We start from the raw sequence: 21,508 nt of genomic DNA on the forward strand, positions 1-21,508 counted from the left end.
GCACCTTCACTACCATCATTTTTTCTCTTTTAATGCTGATATTATGGATGATAAAAAGGAGTGTTTCATGTTCTATTCATATATCTACTGAGATCCTGCTGGAATTCCTACTTCATTAGGTTGTCTTGCGTTGTTTTCTTCATTACATGAGTGTCAGATTCAATAGACAACCCCCTCTCCTTTTTTGGGGGGGGGGGGGGGCAGAGAGAAGGAGAAAATGATTTATATAAAATAAGTCTCAGGCTCTAGGTTAATTTGTGTGAAGAACATGAGACCCGTGGGTCAGCCTCTTAATCAGATGGTTTTTTTCTTTTCTCAATATCTTGACAAGGAGCAATCCAGGGCAGCTAAAACTGCCAGAGTGGCAGAAAGGGTTTGAGGAGGGCTGCAAGGAGCTGGAGGTGACTTCTTCCCTTCCTTACCCTTCTTGCCTGAAGCAGGGCCGTGGCTTCTGCTCCTGCCTGCCACAGCGCCGTGTCGTGACCCTCAGTAAGTCACAGGATCGTGCCTGGGCTCTGCTTTCCTAAAATACGCACGGTGGAAAACTTGCTGTTTCCCTCAGAATAAGCTCTGGCTGACTGAGCAGCAGAAAGAAGTTGAAGTCCCAACAGTAAGTACTGCGTCAGGGCTCCCAGATTCATAAGCCTTTGTATTTCTAGTGGTGTGCTGGGGCAGCGCCCGGCCTGGCCGTGCCGAGGTGGTGATGATCTGATCCACAGAGAGTGGCGAGCCCTCATGCAGGAGAGCTGCTCATTAAACCCACGCTTTCTGCAAGGTCAGTCAAGAAAGTAGAGCTGGAAACTTCCTCTTCTCTTCTGCCCTTTCCTCCGTGTAGTTTCTGACACAGGTATTAGCATGTGCGTCGTGGATTGTGCTGTTTCCGTGCTGCCCAATATCTCGCTCTTGCACTGCTAATTGCTGAACCTCCGCAGGCTCAGGCAGGTGAAAATATTCTTTTAGGGTTGCTTTATAACTGTGTAGGAAATGCGGCGTGCTGGGTTTCAAAGGATCTTCCTGGGTTGTGTCAAAACTGAAGTACACCCTTTGATTCTCATTCTGAAGAGCTTTCTCTTCTCTGCTTCTGTGCAGCTGTGTTTCTCAGGGACTGCATCGGGGACACTGACCCTGGGTTTAGTGCCGTAATTTCTCGTGGGTGATGGCTTTTTTTTCACATACCACTTTGTCCAGGGGTTTGTGGTTGTGAAGACCCCCACAATTTAATTTCAGAACCGCTGGAGTTCCTGTAAGTGTGCCTGGGGGGGAGCAGTGGAAGGAAGGGACTTGTCTTGGGTTTTTCTGCAGGTCGGGCTTTGGGCTTTTTGGTCTTATTTTCAAGCTCAACTGCAAGCTCCTAAGCCTGAGATGTAAACTTAAGAAGTAAATGTCTGTGCATGTTTCGGGGCCAGTTTTTCAGACAAAAGAGAGCCTATGTAAGGTTACAACGAACGTCTGAACATTGATGGGTCATCTTCTAAACTGAACTTTCTCAGCCCCTGCAGTCTTTTTCTGTGACCAGGGTAATTGATGTTACCTTGTCTGATTTCTGCTCGATTTGAAGCTTTTTTTTTTTTTCTTTTCCAAAACTGGAAGTCTGAAGATGTTTCTACAGTTCCAGCTGGGATGTGGAGCAGATGTACGTAGAAGGGAAAGCAACATGATCGCCAGGGGCATGAGATTTTAGTCTTTCTTAATGCTTTAAGTTCATATAAACTTAAAAATAGAAGTTTCCTTTTTCTCAGTGGTATCCAGACAAGCCGATGGAATCAACCCTCCGGACGGGCGCTCTCCCCATGCCATCTGAGCTTGGATTTGTGTAGTGTTACAAATGCTATGAAACCTGATGATACCAGCACGTAGCTCCTCGTTGTGGCACAGCAAATTCTGGGGAGAGCCTTGCATCTCTGTGTGCACTGTCACCGTGCCGGGATACAGGTGACACCCCATCAGGGTGCCCTGCAAGAAGCCTCTGGGCACCTTGTCAGACCCCAGTGACATGGCTTTGGCTTTATCTCCCCCTCCCAGTATCATGCAAGTGATTTAATTCAACAGAGCACAACCTGCTGAGACGCTGGATCCATTTGCAGAAGGAACCAGCATTAACTGAGGTCTCCAGATGTGGTCCAAGGCCAGCCTTGGTTAGTGTCTGACGTCCCTGCTGCCCTTTGCTCAGGGCGTTAAGACTCGTGCATCTGGAACGTGGTCGGTTTTCAAGAGGGCTGCTGGACAAGTACGTCGCAATCTCCTTGGGCTTCCTGTGATTGTTGTCTGGCTCTTTATTATAAATTATATGGTCATAAATAAATTGATCTCTGCACTGGGGACGTAATTGTGTTGTGTAACACTTCCTGTTTGCTGAGATAAATTTAGAACAGGTGAAGAATGGGAAAGAGTTCATCTGCTGCAGCTGGCCTGGGCTCTCTATGTCTGTGTATGTAACACATCTACCAAGGGGTGACCTTTGAAGTTCAGAGTGGTGCTTCCCATCTTGTGGTGAAATTCTCGTTTTTTGTTTTCATGGAATACTTAGAGCAGTGACCCGGAGATGCTCAGGTCCATCCCTGTAGCCTCTGAGCTTTGTGTAATGCTCTTGGCCAGTCGTTCGTGCAGGTTAAGCAACACAGCCAAGTCAACCTCCAGCAGTGCACTGCGCTCTCTAAACATTGCAGAAGTGGGCTTAGAAATGTACCTTACACTTTTTCCTGCACTCTTAGCCTTGCTGCAAGAGCGGCTTGCTTCGTGGGTCGTGCTCTGGGGCGTTCCCCAACTGCCTTCTCTCCCCTTCCACTGCTTTGCAGGCTCTCATCTCAGCCTTCTCCTCAGCGGTTCTCCCTCTGAAGTCTATTTCTGCCTTGCAGCTTTTGAGATCATCATCTTATCCTTGCCCCCCTCTCCTTCTTTCCCCTTTGTCTTTCTATAATTGCATTTTATGTTAGTTCTCTAAATGAATCATTTGCTTGCCTAGCTATGCTGTGACTTTGCTAAAGCATCTCATGCAGTTAATAGGGAAGAGGCTGAACGAGGCTGAGCTTGTTGCTGTCACCTCACCACCTTGCTTTCGTGTTTCTCTTTCTGGTAGAGGACACTCGAGCTGCTGTGGGACAGAGGGTGAGGTGAAGTGGAAACTTCTAAGGGAGATAGGTAGAGCAAAAGGAAAAGTAAGAAGGGCAAAAGAGAGAAGTAGAGGAAGTTACTGGAATAAAGTCCCAAGTTTATGTGGACAGTGAGGAAACTTTGCATTTGAAAGATGGAGTGGACAGGCAAGGAACAGCGGGCAACTGGAAAATGTAATGTTAACTTCCAGAATCAGCACCATGAGTCCACATCTGTACAGATAATCGTCCTATTGAAGAAAATCATCCTTTCGGGGAAGTTTAGCAAATCGTAATCCCACTAGCCCTTAATCGCTGAAACCCTGAACTAGTTCCTGGCTAGATTTAGAAAAAAAAAACATATGCATTTGATGGTCCTTGCCTAATCTCTAATAGAGCCGATGACTCAAACCCCACCCCGGAGCCTGGCAGGGCGGGCAGCAGCCAGTACGTGCCCGGCAGATGGGACTGGAGAGGAGCAGCTGCACGGCCCCTGCCCACACATCCCTGGGTACCACTGCTGCTCATTCCTCCTCATGGGCAGTATTACTGGGCTCAAATGAAAAGTTCGAACTCCTTTCATAGCGCCCTGTAGGTCTGAGATGTGGCTTGTGCTCCAAACGGGAGCACAGCAGAAGGAACTGAAGCTGCTCAGGACCGAAGATCGCCGGCAGCTGTTTTCCCCTCATCCAGACCAACTCCCCTATCGCTATATTCCCACTCAGCACCACGAGCAACCCCAGGATCTGTTTGAAACTTTCACAGATTCACCAAAAGATTGCTCTCTGTTGGCTGGCTGCTGAGCGTGTTTTCTGGGCCCGGCAGAGCTGCGATGCTCGCGGCAAATCCCCGAGCTCAGCCCACTGCTTCCCTACAGCTGCGTCGGGTAAGTCGCTGGGACTGTCCTGGGGTTGCGAGTGCTTTGTTTTTGCCATTAACGGAAGGTGGAGCTGGTGTTAGGAAAGCACAGATGCCTCTGCATGTCCAAGAGGCTGCTGCAGCGTAGGTTATTAATTCGTGCAGGGGATCTACAGCAGAGCAGGGAACTGAAGCTGAAATCCTGTACTGCCGCCTGCCTCTGGACTATCCTGCCAGCTTGTGCAGAGATGGTGTACCTGGCAGTAGGAGTTGGATACAGGACCTTTAAGCGTTCAAATTCTGAGCCCTTGTTCCTGAGTTGTAGCTGTTCTCGTTTAGCTGAAAGCGGTGGGTTGTGCTAATTGCCTGAGACATCCGTTGGAGGGAGTCGTGTCACAGGGCTGAGCCCAAGGTGTCGCGCACACGGGGTGGAGGGATGGCATCACCTGCTTCAGAGGCATGCCTCAAAATTGCCATTTTTGTAATTAATGGTACAAGGATGGCCCTTCTGCTTGGTCATTTGGCAGTCCAGAAAACACCGTCTCTGTGTACATGTATGTACAGCTTTATGTAGCTATCTCTCTGTACGTATGTGGTGTACTAGTGGAAGTCCCGACTCCACCCTTACCGATGTGACTGGTGGAGGGTCGCTGAAGTTCAAAGCTGCTTTCTCATGCAGAAGAAGCCATCCCTGGCCTTGCATTACAAACCATGCTCCTTAAAGCTTCTATAAGGTCAGGGCGTGTGCTGTGCTGCAAGGGCAGGTGGTGTCTTATATAACTGTTACACGCCTTTTCTTCTCATGCCTTTGTTTAACTCTATTCAGAAGATTAGACTAAACTTTTCAGAAGGCATTACATCAAGTTAAACTTCGGGGTGGTTTTATGTAAACCTTTGATGTGTAGGTGTTCTTTTTCAGCAAGGCTTCCAAGAGAAAGTATCATCCATTTCCCTAGTAAAATTAACATTTAGCGCACGCAGAAGGCATGGGAAATTATATAAGGCAGCAAGTACCACTGGGAATACTGTGAATAATTTAAACGGGAGCCTCTATGCAGTAAATCTGTTTGTGCTGATCAACCTTGTTCCACACCCAGCCTTCACGGGAGCCCACTGTTTACATCCACGTGCAGCCGGGCACCCGGCACTTCCCTGCCCGATGTTTCGGGGCGTTCGCTCTGGAGGGGGATGCGGGGAGGACGGAGCCTTCGGGCATCTCCCCCGGCCCCTGCGGCCGGCAGGGAGGGACGGCAGCGGGGTCCCCGCAGCCATCGCCCAGCTGCTGGTGACGCACGAGCTGCATGTGGGGTGAGGGATAGAGGGGGACCTCCTGCCTGCGGCTGGCAGCGGTACAGGCAGGGGGTTGGCTTCGGAGCCTCTATTTATAATCTCTGCCCTCCCCTCTGCTGTGAGTGGCTCAGCGCTTGCAGGATGACTGCCTGAGACCTGCCAGGCACATCGCTCGTAATGAAATCCTCTTTTTCAGCTACGGAAGTGGCTATTGAGCATGTGTGGTAGCTGCTGCACTGTTTTTCTGGATGTTTCTCAGGCCCCTGCTGCTTTTACCTGCCCAGTTTTTGTACCCCCACCCTGATCCTACACATGGAGGCACCAAGAATCCCGTTCTTGGTGGTGGGAGGATGCAAACAGCACGGGCTGTGCCAGCAGAGGCATCTGTGGAGACAGAAGGGAGAAAACCTCCGCATTGCTTTCCATAGAAGTAAAGCTGAGTCTGAGCCTCCTTCCGTGCTCATTCCAGTTTAAAGGAAAAGATTCACTGGCCATAAAGGTGCCTCTACATTTAGGCCCCTTGCAGGTTTTGGAGGGGTCGCTGTTATTGCTGAGAGCAAAACTGGAATTTCCTGGACTTTCATGGGAGTTCAGAGCTGGGCTTTGGAAAATTGCCCAAATTATTTTGGGACGGGATGGTGACTACAATAAATGCACCACGTCTATAATTTGGTTGCTGTTCTGATTGCCTAATGCAAATTTAGACCAGCCTGCTTATCCTAAAAATGCATACATGATGGGAAATGCAGGTGTGGAGCCTGGTGTTGCAGCAGATCCATCACCCGGGCACAGCCTGACAAGTGCTGACATACGTGGTCAGGGGTGGGTTTAGAGCAGTTTTTTGTAAACATGCAAGTGAAAAGTCATCCCTCAGAGTCCTCATGTAGGAGAGAGACTCTGTTTGAACAGAAGGAAGGCGCAGCAGAGCCCCTGTCATCGCCTCCCTGGGCAATCTCTCCTCTTTTGGGGGTATATATAGAAAAAGCGTGCTCCTTTTGAGGGAGCCTTCCAGCAGAGGGGGAAAATAAAATGAGCCTTGCAGCAAGGATCTGGGTTTAGCATGGGTCTGAATGGTAAGGTGGGGTAGGAGCATAATCTGACCTGTTCCTTCCTGATGACAAAAGTAGCTGCCCTGGAAGGATGCTGTGATGGGAAAAACGCTGCCTCTCAGTAGGGTGAGGCAGCTCCCGGCCACGTCTGCTCAGGTGTCAAACACCAAAGTCCTCCCGAGCTCTTGTTACGGGAGAACAGAGCAAGGGCTCATTTGGTGCATTTTGGCTCCGTGTCTGTGTGTGAGTGCCCCGGGTCTGTTGTGTGGGGCAGCACTCCTGGAACACGCCCATGATCAGCCCCCGTGTGCACATTTTAGTGTGTAATGCATAGGCATTGGCAGCATCGCTATGTTTGTCTCTGCCTGTAAAATCATTTTTCCAGCTGAGCGCATCTTTTTCTGTGTGTGTGTGCGATGCCTCTCGAAGGTAACTGCTGGGTCTGGGACCTGAGAGCAAGGTTTGGGATAGCGACTGGCATCTGGACCATAAATGTTGAGTGTCTGCGTGAATTTAATGTTGGAATCAGCATTTCTGGTTGCTGTGGAAGGAATAAAGATCCCCACCCTGCTCTGCCTTCATGCAGCTCTATCTGTAGAGTCAGAATTCAATTTATAAAGAAAAACAGTGCAGTGCTGAGCAGAGAGGCTAAGCGATGTGCTTGTGACAGGCTGGTGTGCACAGCACTGCGCAGAGCTGAGAAGTGATTTTCCCCCTACAAAATTCCCCCATTACAGGCTCACAGCGAATTTCCACGTTGCGAGGGGCTGCCTTTTCGTTAGGTCGGCTGCTTTGCTTCCCCACTCTTCCTCCTGCTCCCATATCTGATCTGAGCAGGCTCCGAGCAGCACGGGCTCTGTTTGCAGGTCTTTAATATTTCCCATCCGAAGCTTAGCGCGGGCGGTGCAGACGGGGCAGAGGTGTCCCCACTGTACAGCGCCGGCGGGGAGCGGGATCTGCGTCGCACAGAAAGCCTGGAGACGCCTCTCCTGGAGCTCAGCACCGGCACCCGACCGCCGCACCAGCTTCCCAGCCCCACGTACGGCTCTTTTTTTTTTCCGAACCGCCGCAAAAGCAGCCGGGCAGACATGCCTGCATGGCGCTCCCCGTCACGGCGGGCGGAAGATGCGCGTATTTATGGAGCCAGCGCTTCCTTTTGCGTTTGACTGACAGCCAGGATCCCTTCGCTGCCTGGTCACTGGAGCTGATTTGTATGCGCAAGGGTCCGCCTCGCACCGAGAGATGCAGCCGCAGCAGCTTGCAGAGCTGTCACACTCACACAGGCTTCTTATCTGCACTGGCTTGACGAATTAAAAAGCAAGCCAGCCAGCAAGAGCGAGACCGGGAGAGAGAGGGGGGAAGAGAGAGAGAGAGAAGCTTGCAGACAGCGCTCGCTTTCTTTTCCTAAAGGAAGGATTTTGCATCTTTAGTGCTCACTGGTTGTGATGATGCTTCACTTAGCGGGCTCCAGAATGAGCTAGAGACAGCAGATAGGGGGATAAACTCAAAGCAGACCACAAACCATTCCGAGCAAAACCAAAACCAGGAACAGTTTTCTCCTTTATTCTAGCATGGTGGATGTATGGACAGTCTTACAGAGCAGAGGTTGACTTCTCCAAATCTACCAGCCCCACATCTCGAACACTACAGTGTTCTGCATTGCACCATGACCTTGGATGTTCAAACGGTGGTCGTTTTTGCAGTGATTGTGGTGCTATTGCTTGTGAATGTCATACTCATGTTCTTCCTGGGCACTCGTTAAATGGATTTTTTCTCCTGAGCTGTTGGGGGCTACTACTTCCACTAGCAATTCAACAAGAGAGCAAGAGCGAGAGAGAGAGAGAGAAAGGAGAGAGAGAGAGAGAGAGAGAAAGAGAGAGAGATTTCTTACTGAGGGGGGAAACGCGTTGAGCTTCAACATGGCCTCGCTGTGATATGTATGACGTTGGTATATTATCTCTCCCTAAATCTTTTGTCATGTCTTGTCTTTTAAGTATGCCTGTAAGTGTAGCTGCTTTTGCCTGGGTTTTAAATGTGATAAATAATAGTAATAATCCATTCATATATCGTTCTGTGCTAGAGAGATAGAGCTATACATATTTAGTTAGAAGCAGAGTGAAAATATCGTTCTGTAATGAGCACTGCCTGTGTTATTTTGCTTCCTTTAAAATATAGACTCAAGTTAATAATAAGTCATTTTGTTCGAAATTTCTAGCAAGCAGTTAATGTGCAATGTCTGTGAGAGTAACCATGTAGCTGCCAGGTGAGAGGTGGTGTGTGCAATTGAATCGAGCTCTGGACATTTTTAAGGGGGGATGAGAAATCCTATTAAAGGATTAAATCTTTGCTAAAATAACATTAAGGCACAAAAAGGGGAGACAATCTCTAATTTCTTTATCTGTGTTGCCTTGATGATCTGCCTTGATTTCTCAATATTCAGCCCAAAAGCCTCCAAATTCTACGTCCACACTGATATAACCTGCTCCTTTCTTTAGAGATGTGAGAGGGATTGAAACATAACTACTGGTCTTTTTTTCTGTTCGTACGTCTTTTCTATCTTGGCAAATTGGGAAGGAGGAATCAAAGATAAAAAGGGGATGCATGCTTTGTTTTTCTTTGCTGAAGCAACAGATACGGAGGGGTTGGGGTTTGCTTTGATTTCTGTAGAAATCGTATTTTAGCTTTCTTTTATGTGTGTGTATTTCTATATATTGTTTTTGGTAATGTATGTAAGAAAAATCTTTGCCCACCTTAAGGATAACAAGATTTTGTGATGGGCTGTTTTGCTTGACTTTATTTACATTGATTTTCTTGAAAATGAAGTGCTAAGCTGCATATTATAGGCTTGCTGAAAAGGTGTCCAGTAGTTAGAGGTCCTTCTGTTGGAAGATGTCTGGACCAAAATTGCAATGTTTACAGCATGAAAGCAGAGCTGGCTGGGGGGCTCGAGCTTCAGAGCATGAAGTTTAGCGAGGATATGAAGGGAAGGTCTGAAAAGAGCAATGTCTTTTCCTCTTGGAAATATGTCTCTGTATGTGAGTAGTGTTTCTGTTCGAAATCTCATGGATTTTTTTAATGTTATTTTCCCCTTCAGAAAAATCAGAATTGCTCAAAAAAAAAAAATATATATATATAATTGTAGTTTGAAAACGTTTACATCTCTTGCTAACGTTCACTGGAATTAGGTTGCTGTGGTAATTTAACTAGTTGGTGCCAACTCCAACTGTATTTTTTATCTGATGTCTTCTACTAAGCAGGGGAAAAAAAAAACAACAAGTAATTGATTCATAAGGACTTGGATGGAGCTTAGAGATGGAGACTCACAGCTATTTCCATGTGAGTGTCTGCTGCAAGTTAAATGCAGAGACGGACTTGGTTAAGGGCAGAGTTCTTTTAGGCTGGTGGCATGATTGGAAATTAAGTTAAACAAATGCTGCAAATCTGGTGCTTTGAAACTGTCCTTAGCTGTAAATAAGAGAGGAAAAAAAATTTCCCGAGTCCCTGGGTGGTGACATTTGGCCACCTGAGCTGACAAGAGGTGTTTAATGGCAGTAGCCCATTTAATGGCCAGAAATGCCAAAACCCGGTGACACCAGCCCAGCACAGCCACTCCGGTGCCTGCTGGCTCTGCGTCCTCCTCTTCACTTGTAGCTATCTGTGGGAGAGGTATCCGCTTCCCTTCGGAGGTGATCGAGTGAATCTTCCTTAAAGAAAAAATCATTTGGATGCTGAGGATGGTTCGGATTGTTAAACAGCTCCAATTTGCTTTATTTTCCTGTTAGCTCTATGATGTCATTAGTTTCATAGGTTGCAGAATCTCTTGGAAATGTAGTAAATGAACAAAGATCACCAAGGAAAGGGAATCAATCAAACAACAGTCAAAATAATCCTTTCAGTGAAACAGTTTGAAGTGACATAGTGATTTGGAGGAGCAAGGGTGGAAAAATGAGAAAAACAAAGCAAAAAAAAAAAAAAAAAACAAAAAAAACCAACCCAGCAAGTCAAAAATGGGATGCAACTGTGTCTGAATGTCTATTTTCCTTAAGGTTAGAGCTCCGGTGTGAAGGTTTACCTTTCAATACGATTTCTACGAGGAATGCTCGGCACCTATCGTGGTTTTCTAGCGCGAGCAAGTGCATTCCTTGGTCCGGAGCTCGTGCATCTCGGGCGATGCGGGGAGGTGCGTGCGCTCGCAGCGGTGTGCCTTATTGCATGTGTGTGGGGCCGCTGTGTCCGGTCGCTGACTCCTGCGAGCCCCTTCTGGTTGCAGCGGTGGCATTTGGCATAGCTGCGGGACGGCAGGCTGCTGGGGGCACCAGGGGGTCCTGCACGCTCAGCTGCCGGGGCAGAGATTGCTGGAAATTAGTGGTTTTTTTTTTTTTTTTTTTTTTTCCATGATGGAAGGCGCTTAAGAGAATCGATGTGATTTTATTGCAACTTTGCTTTTTGTTCTCCCAGAGGCTGGTGGGATGACAGACAGTAAGGTTTATGCGCAGCACCATGAAAGTTCAGCGCAGAAAACTTGGAGCGTTATTTTAGCAATGCTGTTCTCGCTGTGTAGGGCGTCCTGCTGGACTTCAGGGAGAAAGAGAGGGAGCATGACAAGTGAGCCAGGGCTGGAGCTTTTGCTCGATCAGTTCGATCTTGTTTTCCCACCCCACAGTCCTCAGTGGCCACCTTTTCGAACAGGCCTTCAGCCACCTGCTCCAACCCTGCTTTTGTAGCTTTGCACCCCCAGTTTTGCATTTTCCAAGCCTGCAGTTGAGCCTCCAACAGCCTGGGGAGCAGGAGCCAGGCGAACCGCTCCATCTTGCCGTACTTTTCAGGAGCGGCTCAATCCAGGACAATCTGCTTTGGCTGCTTTTTGGGGTGACAGCGTTCCTGTCGCTTGCGGTAGATCCCCTGTACTTGTAAGTGACTGTGCTTGCAAAATTCATGGTGTAATTTGCATGCTGGACAATAGCTGTGTGCGGTGGAGCTTGCCTTCCCCCTGAGCTCTGGGGGACGACTCGGGTTATGTGTGTGGCTGTGTGGGGTCAGCCCTGGGGGCTGTAATTCACTCTGTAATTCACTCCCCTTTTGCAAATGTTGAGCTCTTCATGTTTGCGGGGATGCTGAAGCCTTGGGCCGGGGGAAGAGGGGTCATCTCTTTAGCTAAATCACAGCGCTGACCCTCTGGAAAACACGGCCCCAAGATAAATGTTCATTTGTATGCAGATAGGATATTTCTAACACATAAAATCTCTTTCAGTGATTGCTCCTGTGTATTTGCTAAGGATGGGTGATGGGAGACCCGACTTGCTGTTTGTCTGCTTAAGCAGGATTCGATGTTATTTGCCACAGGATTCATGAAAATGCCTCTGACTGTATCATAGCAACCCTGTCTCACACAGTCCATAAAAAGTCCATTCCTCCTGAGCGGCAATTCGCTGCCTTAAAGATTCAGGCACCCTTCCCGACGTGGGGAAGGGGTGCGTTTCCCTCCTTCCGATGCTTCAGAAAAAGCATACGTGTCGGGATGGCCGTGCTAGTCCTGCGTTCGCTGTGATTTTAAGGCTCTTTCCTTAGGCTGACGAGGGCTTTCTTTCATTTCTTTAAAGGCTTCCTCCCCCCCAGTCCCCCAGGTATTTCCCACCTCTGTTTTAAACCTCACATGACAAGTTAAAAGGGGGACGGGACAGCTCAGAGGTCACTGACGTGATGGCTCTTTTCTGTCCTGCCGTTTGGATTTTTCCCCGGGATGGCAGCGGCACAGCACTTGCTTATGCTTTGTAGTGAATGAAGCTCTGCCCAGATCGAGCCCTTCTGTGAGAATGCAGAGGTGCTTTCTCATCCTGTAGATGAATGTTGTTCAGAGCTGCATGTTCACCTGACTCCTGCCCCCATCTGTTTGCATAATGTGGTTATATTTCTTTTCGGATCAGGTATTGAGTACACAGCCCAACTGCTGTGTGTAATGTCTGAAGGAAAATTGCCAAAAATCCATGTAAGTTTTTTGTTGTTGTTGTTTTAATTTGCGACTCGAGCCCCTCTTATGTATTGTTCATTTCATTTTGTTGTCGTTCCTTGGTTTCTGTATTTAATGACTGCTGGTTGTGATCGGGGACGCGGTGCTCTTTGTGTACAGTGCTTGCCTGCTTGCATGTCCATGTGTGTTCCGCCTGTATTGTGCCTCTCTGTGCTCTGTGGTGTTAATAATGCATCTGTGTCGGCGAGGAGCGGGTTTCTGGGCTGCATTTGCAACGTGTATCTTTCTGAACGGGTGTGATAGTTGTGTTCAGCGTGCATCTAATAATTAAATGTAGTCAGAGCTATTGTGGTCAAGTGCATTGATTTGTCTCTTAGCTGAGGTTTCTTCACTGACGAGAAGTTAGGAAGCGTGAGGAAAACTCCCAAATAATTGCGTAATAACTGCTGTGTTACGAACAGGACGGGTTTGTTTCACGGTGACAGCAGTGGCCCAGGAGAGTGCTGCCGGGTCCCTGCTCTGCCACTGATGTGCTGTATGGCCTCAGGCATGTTCCTTTGCCTTCCTGCAGCTCCTCTTTCCCAGCTGTAGGAGGGGAACATAGCACGTTACCTGGGCATGGCCAAGGCTGGTCACCTCCTCCTTTCCTTCCCGCGACGTCCTTTCGCTGCAAAGCGGGGCCGGGTGGCAGGGCCGTGGTGATACGGAGGGGCAACGTGCGTGTGCCCGCGTTGGCCCAGCTGTGTGTAGCAGGATTTTGCACGTTTGGGCTGTTGTAGATGACTGTAGCAATTGATGCTTCTGGCTAAAAATAGATGCTTTTGGAGGAAGAGCTGCTGGAGGAACCATGTTTTTTCTGTTGTTGTTTGGCTGAATTTCTTGTGGCCCCGAGTGGAAATGAGTCTTACTCTGCAAGAACCCACAGATGGCCAGGTTGTCTCTAACCCCACTGTCAACCTTGCTGGCAAAGGGCCGTGCAGCCTTGGATGCTTGTTTCCAGTTAAAAACAGTTTTTGTGGAGTATTACTCTTGTCTTGTTGGGAATATCATGCTGGCAGCGTGCTCGCTGGGACGGCTGAGCTCGGGGCAAGGAGCCCTCAGAGCTCCATGTGGAGGACTGTGGTGGGCAGGCCTGAAGCTTGAAAGGAGGGCCATGGCAGGTGAAACAGCACTGAGATGAAGGTAATTAAAGAATTAGGGCTGGATTTTTTTCGCTGGGACCGGATGGGTCTGGGGATTTGTGGGGAGAGCTGTTTTTGTCCGGTGGAGCAGCTGTTGGTGGGGAATTTGGAGGTGCCAGTGCAGCAGCCTCCAGGAGCAGAAAAGTCTGTCTGTGCCCGTGTGGAAGGTCCCATGTGGGTTAGTGCCTGCCCCTTCTTTTGCATCAGCTGAGACATATGTAACATAACGTATAGACTGCTGGCAAGACTTGCGTTTCTATTTTAGGCAGCATCTCTGGCTAAGTAAAGCAGGGGGTATGCTGCAAGCCGCTTTTCTCTGCGATCTGTAAGTCTCCAAGAGATTAACTCTTGCTGTGGCCCTGGTGCCTTTCTCTGGGATGTGACCAGGACTTGCGAGGCAGACAGTAGGAGCCCTGAGGAGGGCTCGGGTGAGGGCAAGAAGCTTGACGTGGTGGCATCACAGCCACCGAGGTATTGTGGTCTCAATAGGTGGCCTTGCCCCACTCGCCTAGCACGGCATAGGGCCTCGCAGCCTGACAGCCCTTTGTTGTTGTTGTTGTGGGTGGGATTGCATGCAAATTCCTAGGTCATTAGATTTTGAGGCTCTCTTACTGCCCCACCACAAGTGTGGGCAGCCGTGTGCTCCAGCATCATTTTCTCCTCGAGCTAAGCTGCTACGGTGATGCTGCCATGCCCCTGGCCTTGGGGCGGCCGCGTTTTGGGTGCAGGCCCGGTGGCGGGTGGGGGTAGGACGCGTGCCCTGTCCTTCTGCTGTCCCCAGCACTGCTCCCCCACTGCCTCCTGTGGTGGCATTTGGGGAGCACCTGAGGATGGAAATAGCCGACAGGAGGTTCGTGACATGGGCAGGGGAATACCAGGGCATGCTGGATGTGCCCCGCACCACCAAGGAGCCGACTTGCCCTCATCGGTGACCAAGTGATGATGCCGATTGTTTTCTCTGCATCAGTTCCTGTTCAGTACCAAGCTATTTGCCCGAGTGTGTCTGTTTCTAAAGAGTTAAGTTTGTTCTTTGCCAGTTCTTGGGTCTGGAGCCGCTGCTGGTGAGCTCAGAGCGTGTGGCTGTGAAAGTGATTGCAGCTCACAGCCCAAAGGTACCGGCTGAATAACTGGCCAGGCATGAGGATTTGGGAAGTAACAAAAATCCTAATTGTGTAGGAGATGTTTCTTAGAATTGCAAAAATGCAATATGGCCTCAGCTGCACAATGATAAATATAAATTTAGAGAAATACCCTAAGGACCAATCTTTTACTCTGATAAGCAGTGGGCTAAATTGCGGGGCATGTCTGTGAAAAGTTTTGTCAAGAAATTTTGTTCAATTTGAGAAAATAAAATCAGGACCTTGTTGGCAGTAACTGAAGGCTTTTTTTTTTTTTCCTGAAGAATTAATATTCCTCTTGCTATTTTTGATGGTTCCACTCTTCTGTATTATATTCAGTATATCTGACAAGATTTTCTTAATAGGTTTTGCATTGAAGTTTCTGTTCTGATACCAAATTTAGGAAACACTTGTTATCTAAAATTCTTTCTTCCTGGCTTGATAAGGTAGTGATTAATTTTATGCAACTCTCTTTCCTTATCTAGTTGAGCTTCAGTCAGTTTTATTGTGAACTTGGAAAAATGCGATCAATCTTTAATGTTTGTTTTTAAGGTTTATTGCAAAGCCTTTTAGGTATGCTGTGCGTTTGGTCTTCTGTGGGGTTCGGTGAGAAATAAGTTAAAAAGTAACAGTTATAGAACAGGTTTTGAATCCAGATAAAACATTTTTAAGTTTCCGTAGAACAAGAATGGGCGTCCTTCAGATGGCAGTTGTCTCTGATGGAGATTTAGGTATTAAATTAGACTTTTATTACTCTAAGATTGCGTATACGCAAAGCTGGGTGCATAGAACAGGAATACTAATGGTGCCCACATGCAGCAGTGCGTAGATGTGTGCGTACCTGTCTGATGCAGCGACCAAGGAGAGGAGAATTCCCTCTCCGAAGGGCTGTATAAGGTGAGGAGGATCAGAGGCATTCCGCTCATTTCTGCCTTAGACCATTGAGAAGGGCGGTGAGGCACCAGGACTTGCACCAGGGAGCCGCCAGCTGCTTTTGCCCAGGCATGAGGGCAGGAGGAGGAGGTGGGGCGAGGAAGACAGGCATGGAGAGCAGGACACCCGCTGTTGTCAATGCAGGGTGTCTGCCGCAACTTCATGATCGGGAGTTGACATCTGGATAGATTTTCAGTCTCCTCTGGTCCAGGGTAGATGAATCTCTCATCTGATGCCCAGCAGCAGATCGATCCCATCTCCTGGACACCAAGGGTTTTGTAGAAGCATCTAAAAGTCTTTTCTAAAGAATTAAAAGTACACGCACGCACAGAGGAAAGGAACTAAACCTCATAAACCTGCAAGCTGGCCACAGACATGCGCAGGACTAACCAGCTGCCTTGTAAGTCCTCAGCCAGGACACAACGTGTGTTCACAGGCATTGCCAGGACCGAGACCCCAGATTTACAAAATTTTAGGAACTGCTGGCCTCACACCCCCACTGCACCCAGCACCGTCCCCTTAAATGGCGTGATGTTCGCAGCCCACTGCCATTTGCAAATTGTCACAATGGCCCAAAAGCCATTTTTCCAACTCAGTTTTAAGCTCAGTCTGAGACTGTGCCGAGTCCCCAGAGCCCAGGTTTGGCTGGAGCTTGTAGGCAGCACGTTCCCAGGGCTTCTTATTTTGCCATCCCCCCCTGTAGCTTCCTGGTTTCTTGTTCTCCTCCCACACTCCCTGCATTAAACAGTTGCTGTGTTTTGCCCCAGAAAATGGTGCTGGTTTAATCCATCTCCAGTGTGTGCATTTAGAACAGATGCCAGGCCCCTCTCCTCGTCACGCACACACGACATGCAGCAATGAGCATACATGTGCCTGCTGCTGTACGCCTTTGTGAGTATTTGTGTGTATTTATCTGTACAGATGCAGGAAAACAAATATATTAAAACACGTGTGCATATGTTTTCCTTCCCAGATATATTTTGAAAAATATGAGTCAGCAGCAGGCAAGAACATATTACATAATCTCTGGGAGTGAAGAAGCCCTTGCAATTTATTAGGAGGCAGGCTTTCTGCAAGCAGCATTTTTTAACATCATGTTGTTACCACACATTGCTGTGTGCCTCTCTGTCAAGTGGCCTTATTTCCATCATACGCAGTTGTGACCGATTCAGAAATGTAGTTCCAGTACCTTGAGTTTTGTTGTATTTTTAAAACCTGCAGCAACAAGAGCAGAATCTCGGGTCTGGGATGAGGAGGATGACTTTTCTCCTCTTCCTTAGCACGTTTCTCTGCAAGGACTCTGCGATTTTCCTTTTTGGTTCCCCCCCACTCCCCACCTCCTGCTGTTTTCTATAAAATCTCAGCGCCGAGAGAAATTGCACAAGAGTGCAGCTGGAAATAAACGTCGCCCCCTCCGCCTACCCTCTGCTCGCGGCCACCCACCTCCACCGCCTACCCCCAAACGGGAGAGTGAAGTCAACAGCCGCTTTTAGCCCTCGGCTCCTGGCTCTCCCCACAAGCCCATTTCCGACGCCTTGCAGAGTGCAGCGGGGGAAATTCGGGGGGTCTAATGCTGTGTTAGCGGCTCCTGCAGCCATCCGGCCCTGTCGGCAGTCATGTCATCATATGCCTTAGCATGAGGGGATGAGAGAGGACACGCGGTTTTCTTGTTCACTAAGCATCACAGGGAGGGGGAGCGTTGTGAATTACGGAGAGACAGAGGAGCACAACCAAAAATACTGAGTGAGGTGGATCTGGCTCGAGTCAGCAACGTCATGGGCTTCAATCCCATGTCCTGGGCTAAAAGGGTGCTGCGTTGTGGCACACACGGGGGACCAGGAGGAGCAGGGCACCACGCAGAGCGTGCGTTGGGTGCTCCCATCCTCTTGACAGCACCATGTCTCAGTTTCTCCATCTCTAATGCCAGGCTTAGTTCCAGGGCGTTCAGTCAAATTGCTTCATTTCTGAAGGATGCTTTGAAAGTCTAGGAGGGGAATAGGCAGCGGTAGCATTAAAGAAAATAAAGAGAAGGGCTTGTTTGCTTATTTTTAATTTGCCCAATAAAACTGAAGGTTTTGAACTGCTTTCATCTCCCAGGGCACTGCAAATACTTCCGCTGTGGCTAAGCTAGTGGTTGCCTTTCAAGCAAAGAGAATGCTCTGTTGTGGTTTTAAAATATCAAAGCCTTCCCAAGGAGGCAGTAAATTGCCATGCTGGCTGAAACCAGGAGTGCAAGTAGCTCCGTGCCCTGTCTGGGATAGTGTCTGTGAGACGAGCTGTAGAGAAAATTGCGAGAGACACAATAATTGATGGTGATGGAATAACCTGTTTATCCAGAGCGCTCTGTCTTCACCCCCATTAGCTTGGGGGTTTCTGATGCTTGGAGACACGAGAGTTTAAATCTTCTATATTTCTAAAACTGCAAAAATCTCTGCCATAACCAGGAAATTCTCATGAGCTCGGCAGAGGTGACGCACTCGTCGGTTCACCGCCCATTAGCGCTCTGCGTTTTGTTCCAAAGTCTGGCTCGAGCTGCGTGCGCCGGCCCAGGTGGGGAGGGACAGGGTGCCCCCCGCCTGCAGCTTCCCGCCGGCCCTGAGGGCATTTCGTCTTTCCGCGTCTTTGTTTCTCTTTCTGTAAAATGTGCAGAAGGAAATTGCCCTTTCCCGTTAAACGATTTGACAGCTGAGGATGAGAAGTGCTGTACTGAAGGTAGATGTGATTACGTTGCTGAAAACCACCGCTCCGTGCCTGCTCTGCTCTGTGCAGGCGAGGGGGAGAGGGGCTTTGCAGGAGGCTTGGCAGACCGGGGCTCCCCCCTAGGCTGCTTCCTCCTTGAGTTATCGATGGTTCAAAGCAATGTCCAGGGTTCCACCTGAGATCTTAACAGACGAGATGCCAAATGAACGGCTGAGGCAGCTCTGCCGCTGTCAGCGGGGTTCTGCCAAAGATTAATTTGGCCTCACGTATTTTGCATATGCAACGTCAGATTGCATCCTTATTATTTCCACTGTTTTAAACTGCATTCAGTTACATACGGTCTCTATACCTCTTTAAAGCCTTCAATCATTACTCATTAGGAATACAATTCCTCTCTGTTATTAATTGATCTAAATTAGGCTTTTCTGTTTCTCTAGCCTTTTGTGGTGTTTCTGTACAGCGAGGAAACCAAGCTACATTAAGCAGAAATACCTAAGTAAAAATAGGAGCTTTGCAGTTGCAGCTTCCTGGTCTTTCATGGCACAAGCTCCAGGGCAGACCCATGCAGGGTAACCAATGCTGCTCTCCTCCTAGCCAGTAATAAGAAACAGGAGAGGCTCACGGCACACAAAGGAATGGCACAAAAGCCACTCAAGGCAGCCCAGCCCTGCTCTGGACGGTGGGATCCCTCTGGAAGTGCTGTCTGCTGGAGACAGACTGTCTCTCTGCCTGACTGATGTGAGCTCACATCTTTCTCTCCAAATCTTTCCTTTTAGAGCTTCTGTGGCTGACCATCCTTCCCCCCAAAAGAAGGCTGTTCCCTGGGGCACGTTCCCTCCTGTTTTGTCAAACCTGGCAGGAAACGTCTGTAGTGGTTAGTCTCGGATGGTCATGAAAGACTTCCACTTGTTCCTTTGAACAGTTCTCCCACAGCTGAAAACATCTCACCGTCACTAGCAGTGGTTTTAGCTTTCTTTTATTTCCCTTTTTCCTTTCCGTTTCTACTGCGGACAGTTTTACCTTTGCGTTTTTTTCCAGCTGATGTTGAAATTCAAGTAATAGTAATAATACTTGACATTCTTCATTCCATCATCTTCAAAATGTTTTCTGAAGTTGGGTTACTTAAAAGCCTTTGTGCTAAATAAATACTTGAGTACTTTTTCTATTTTAAAATGGAAATAGGTGCCTGAAAAACCTCAAAAGTCAAATGAAGATGAAAGCCTTAGGACTACCAGCAGTTTTCTGTATTATCCACAGGAGCTCAAGTGTAAGGTTGTATAGGACAAGTGTAAAGGGACTGGTGTGCTGATAAGATCCCAGTGCATCTGTAAAACTGAACCCCAGTGCTTTTGAGGGCTGTGCTTGGTGTCGGACATTCCTGCTGCTGGCCTGGCTGGAAATCCCTTGTATTATCATCTTATTTTCATGCCCATCCCCATGCAACGATGGCCAGCAAGTGGCTGGAGTGGGGTGGCAGTGGCACTGCCCTCTTCAGTGGCAACTGGACTTGCTTACAAACTCTTCAGAAAGGCAAAGGTGTTTTCACGTTGTCCACCCTTCCTTGTGGTCTTCTTCCCTCCGTGTGGTTTATGAGCAGGAATCAGGACAATAGATGAAAATTTATGTCCTGGAGGCATGGGACAGAGGTATCCTGAGGGTTCAGTGCAGCTCACAGAACAATCACCTCGATGATAAATGGTCAGATGTTTCTATGAGTTTTCTCAGCAGCTGTAGTCAGTGCTTGCAGTGGGTATTTGCACCACTGGCCAGCTATTTGTAGGGAAATGCTATAAGGCTGTGTAAGCTACTGACAGCAGAATCCTTCTAGTGATAAAACATTAAACTGGTTGCATGCAGAATGATTTGGCCAGAAGAGTGGAAAAGAAAAAGATAGTTAAAATCCAAAGAGTGGCAGATGAAATGTGAAAGGATCTAGAAAGCAAAGATGCAAAAATAAAATCTGAAACGGAAACAAGTAACATTCTTACAGCATTGTATAACTCATTTTAATTGCAATCCATCTAGAAATCTATTTTAGGCAAGAAAACAATTCAGAATTGTAGAGCAAAGCATTGGACTTCCAGATGTTTACAGCTTTCTGGATTGTTATTTTCAGCTTCCTTCCAGATCATTTGAATCTCTTCTTCCTTGCAGCAGCCACAGAAAGACAGACCTGGCTGCAGTGCAGGTTGGGCAGAAAGTGGAGCGTCCCAAGGCTTTCTTCTGTGAACTTTTCCTCTTGTCCTATCTTGAGAAACACCCCGAGGTGGCTGTAATGGTGAGCATGGTGAGTTTGGAAGCTGGAAGCCCCCAGGTTCCTATGGGATAATCCCATGGTGGAGAGGACCATGCTGTGTCTGCCAGGCTGGACTGAGGTAGGCAGGGTAGGCTGTTGGCTATACGCAAGGATTTTATCTTTCTGGTTTTTATCTTTCACCTTATATCTTCTCAGCCTGCTCAAGAGGCTGGTAGAAGTCTGTCAATGTTAAAGGCTGGTGGTGTCTGACGGGGTATGGTGCCTTTGTCTGGGCAGAATTAAGCCCTGAATCTAATAAACGTCGTCATTGTCACTCCCAGCAGTCTCCTGAAAGGCCAGTGCAGGGCACCTGACATTTCTCTTGTACGTGGTGGCATTTGTGAAGGAGATTTTACCTTGTTTCTCCTGTCCATCTTGAGCGTTCAGGGCTGCTCATGGTGATTTGTATTGAGTCTAGTTCTTGGCAGGCGCCGTGCAGAGACCAAAGTAGTGATGTGTCCACCGAGGCACCTCGGCCACTTCTCGTGGGCTAACGGGGGCTTTCTGCCTGCCTTCCTGACTCACCCCTTGGTTCTGGCTTGTGCAGGTGGCTGCTTTGTGCACAGGGGCCTCAAGGAGCTGGCTGGCTGCTCCCAGCACGTCCCTGTGACCATGGTGTGCTCCTGCCTCTCGTGCTGCCTGTGGTGCTCTCCTGGGAGCTGGGCTTAAGTGGTGGAGCAAGGCAGAGCAACCTGGCAGGCAGACAGGGCTCTGTGAAGATAGGGCGTTTGTTTGGAAACCAGGTTTGCAGAAAGATGAGGGGTTGAGACAGGAATCCAAGGAAACAGGACACTGTCCTGGCAGCCAGATGTTAGATTTCCTAGCAGAGCATCCCAAAACATAAGCGGTCGACTCCAGGTACGTGATACTTCCTCTGACCTCACTCCAAATGTGTCCCCCTCGCCTTGTCTCACTGGGGCTGTCCTCGTGTGCTGAGCAGAAATGTGTCTGCCACCGCCTCATCCCGTCTGGGGAACGGCGGTGTTGTTCCTTGGCAGAGCTGTGTGACCTCCCCACTTGGGCAAG

At 48.5% G+C, this 21,508-nt stretch overlaps 1 protein-coding gene across 12 annotated transcripts in view; it reads left to right on the top strand.

Moving 5' to 3' along the window:
- ARHGEF9 (Cdc42 guanine nucleotide exchange factor 9) overlaps positions 1–21,508 on the top strand; it is a 184,607-nt gene that overhangs the window by 71,546 nt on the left and 91,553 nt on the right. The window contains exon 1 of one of the 12 annotated variants that reach the window (XM_040571990.1): positions 1,583–8,234. The exons of 7 other annotated variants lie outside the window; for them this stretch is intronic. In XM_040571990.1, the coding sequence (XP_040427924.1) occupies positions 8,226–8,234 (9 nt within the window). In that variant the 5' untranslated portion in view covers positions 1,583–8,225. Of the gene's footprint in view, positions 1–1,582; positions 8,235–9,302; positions 9,322–12,183; positions 12,273–21,508 lie in introns of those variants that run through there. 4 more of the 12 variants (XM_040571991.1, XM_040571993.1, XM_040571985.1 and 1 more) reach the window with 4 other exon arrangements.

This window comes from Cygnus olor, chromosome 13 (assembly GCF_009769625.2).
Source record: "Cygnus olor isolate bCygOlo1 chromosome 13, bCygOlo1.pri.v2, whole genome shotgun sequence".
In the NCBI taxonomy this organism is placed as follows: Eukaryota; Metazoa; Chordata; class Aves; order Anseriformes; family Anatidae; genus Cygnus; species Cygnus olor.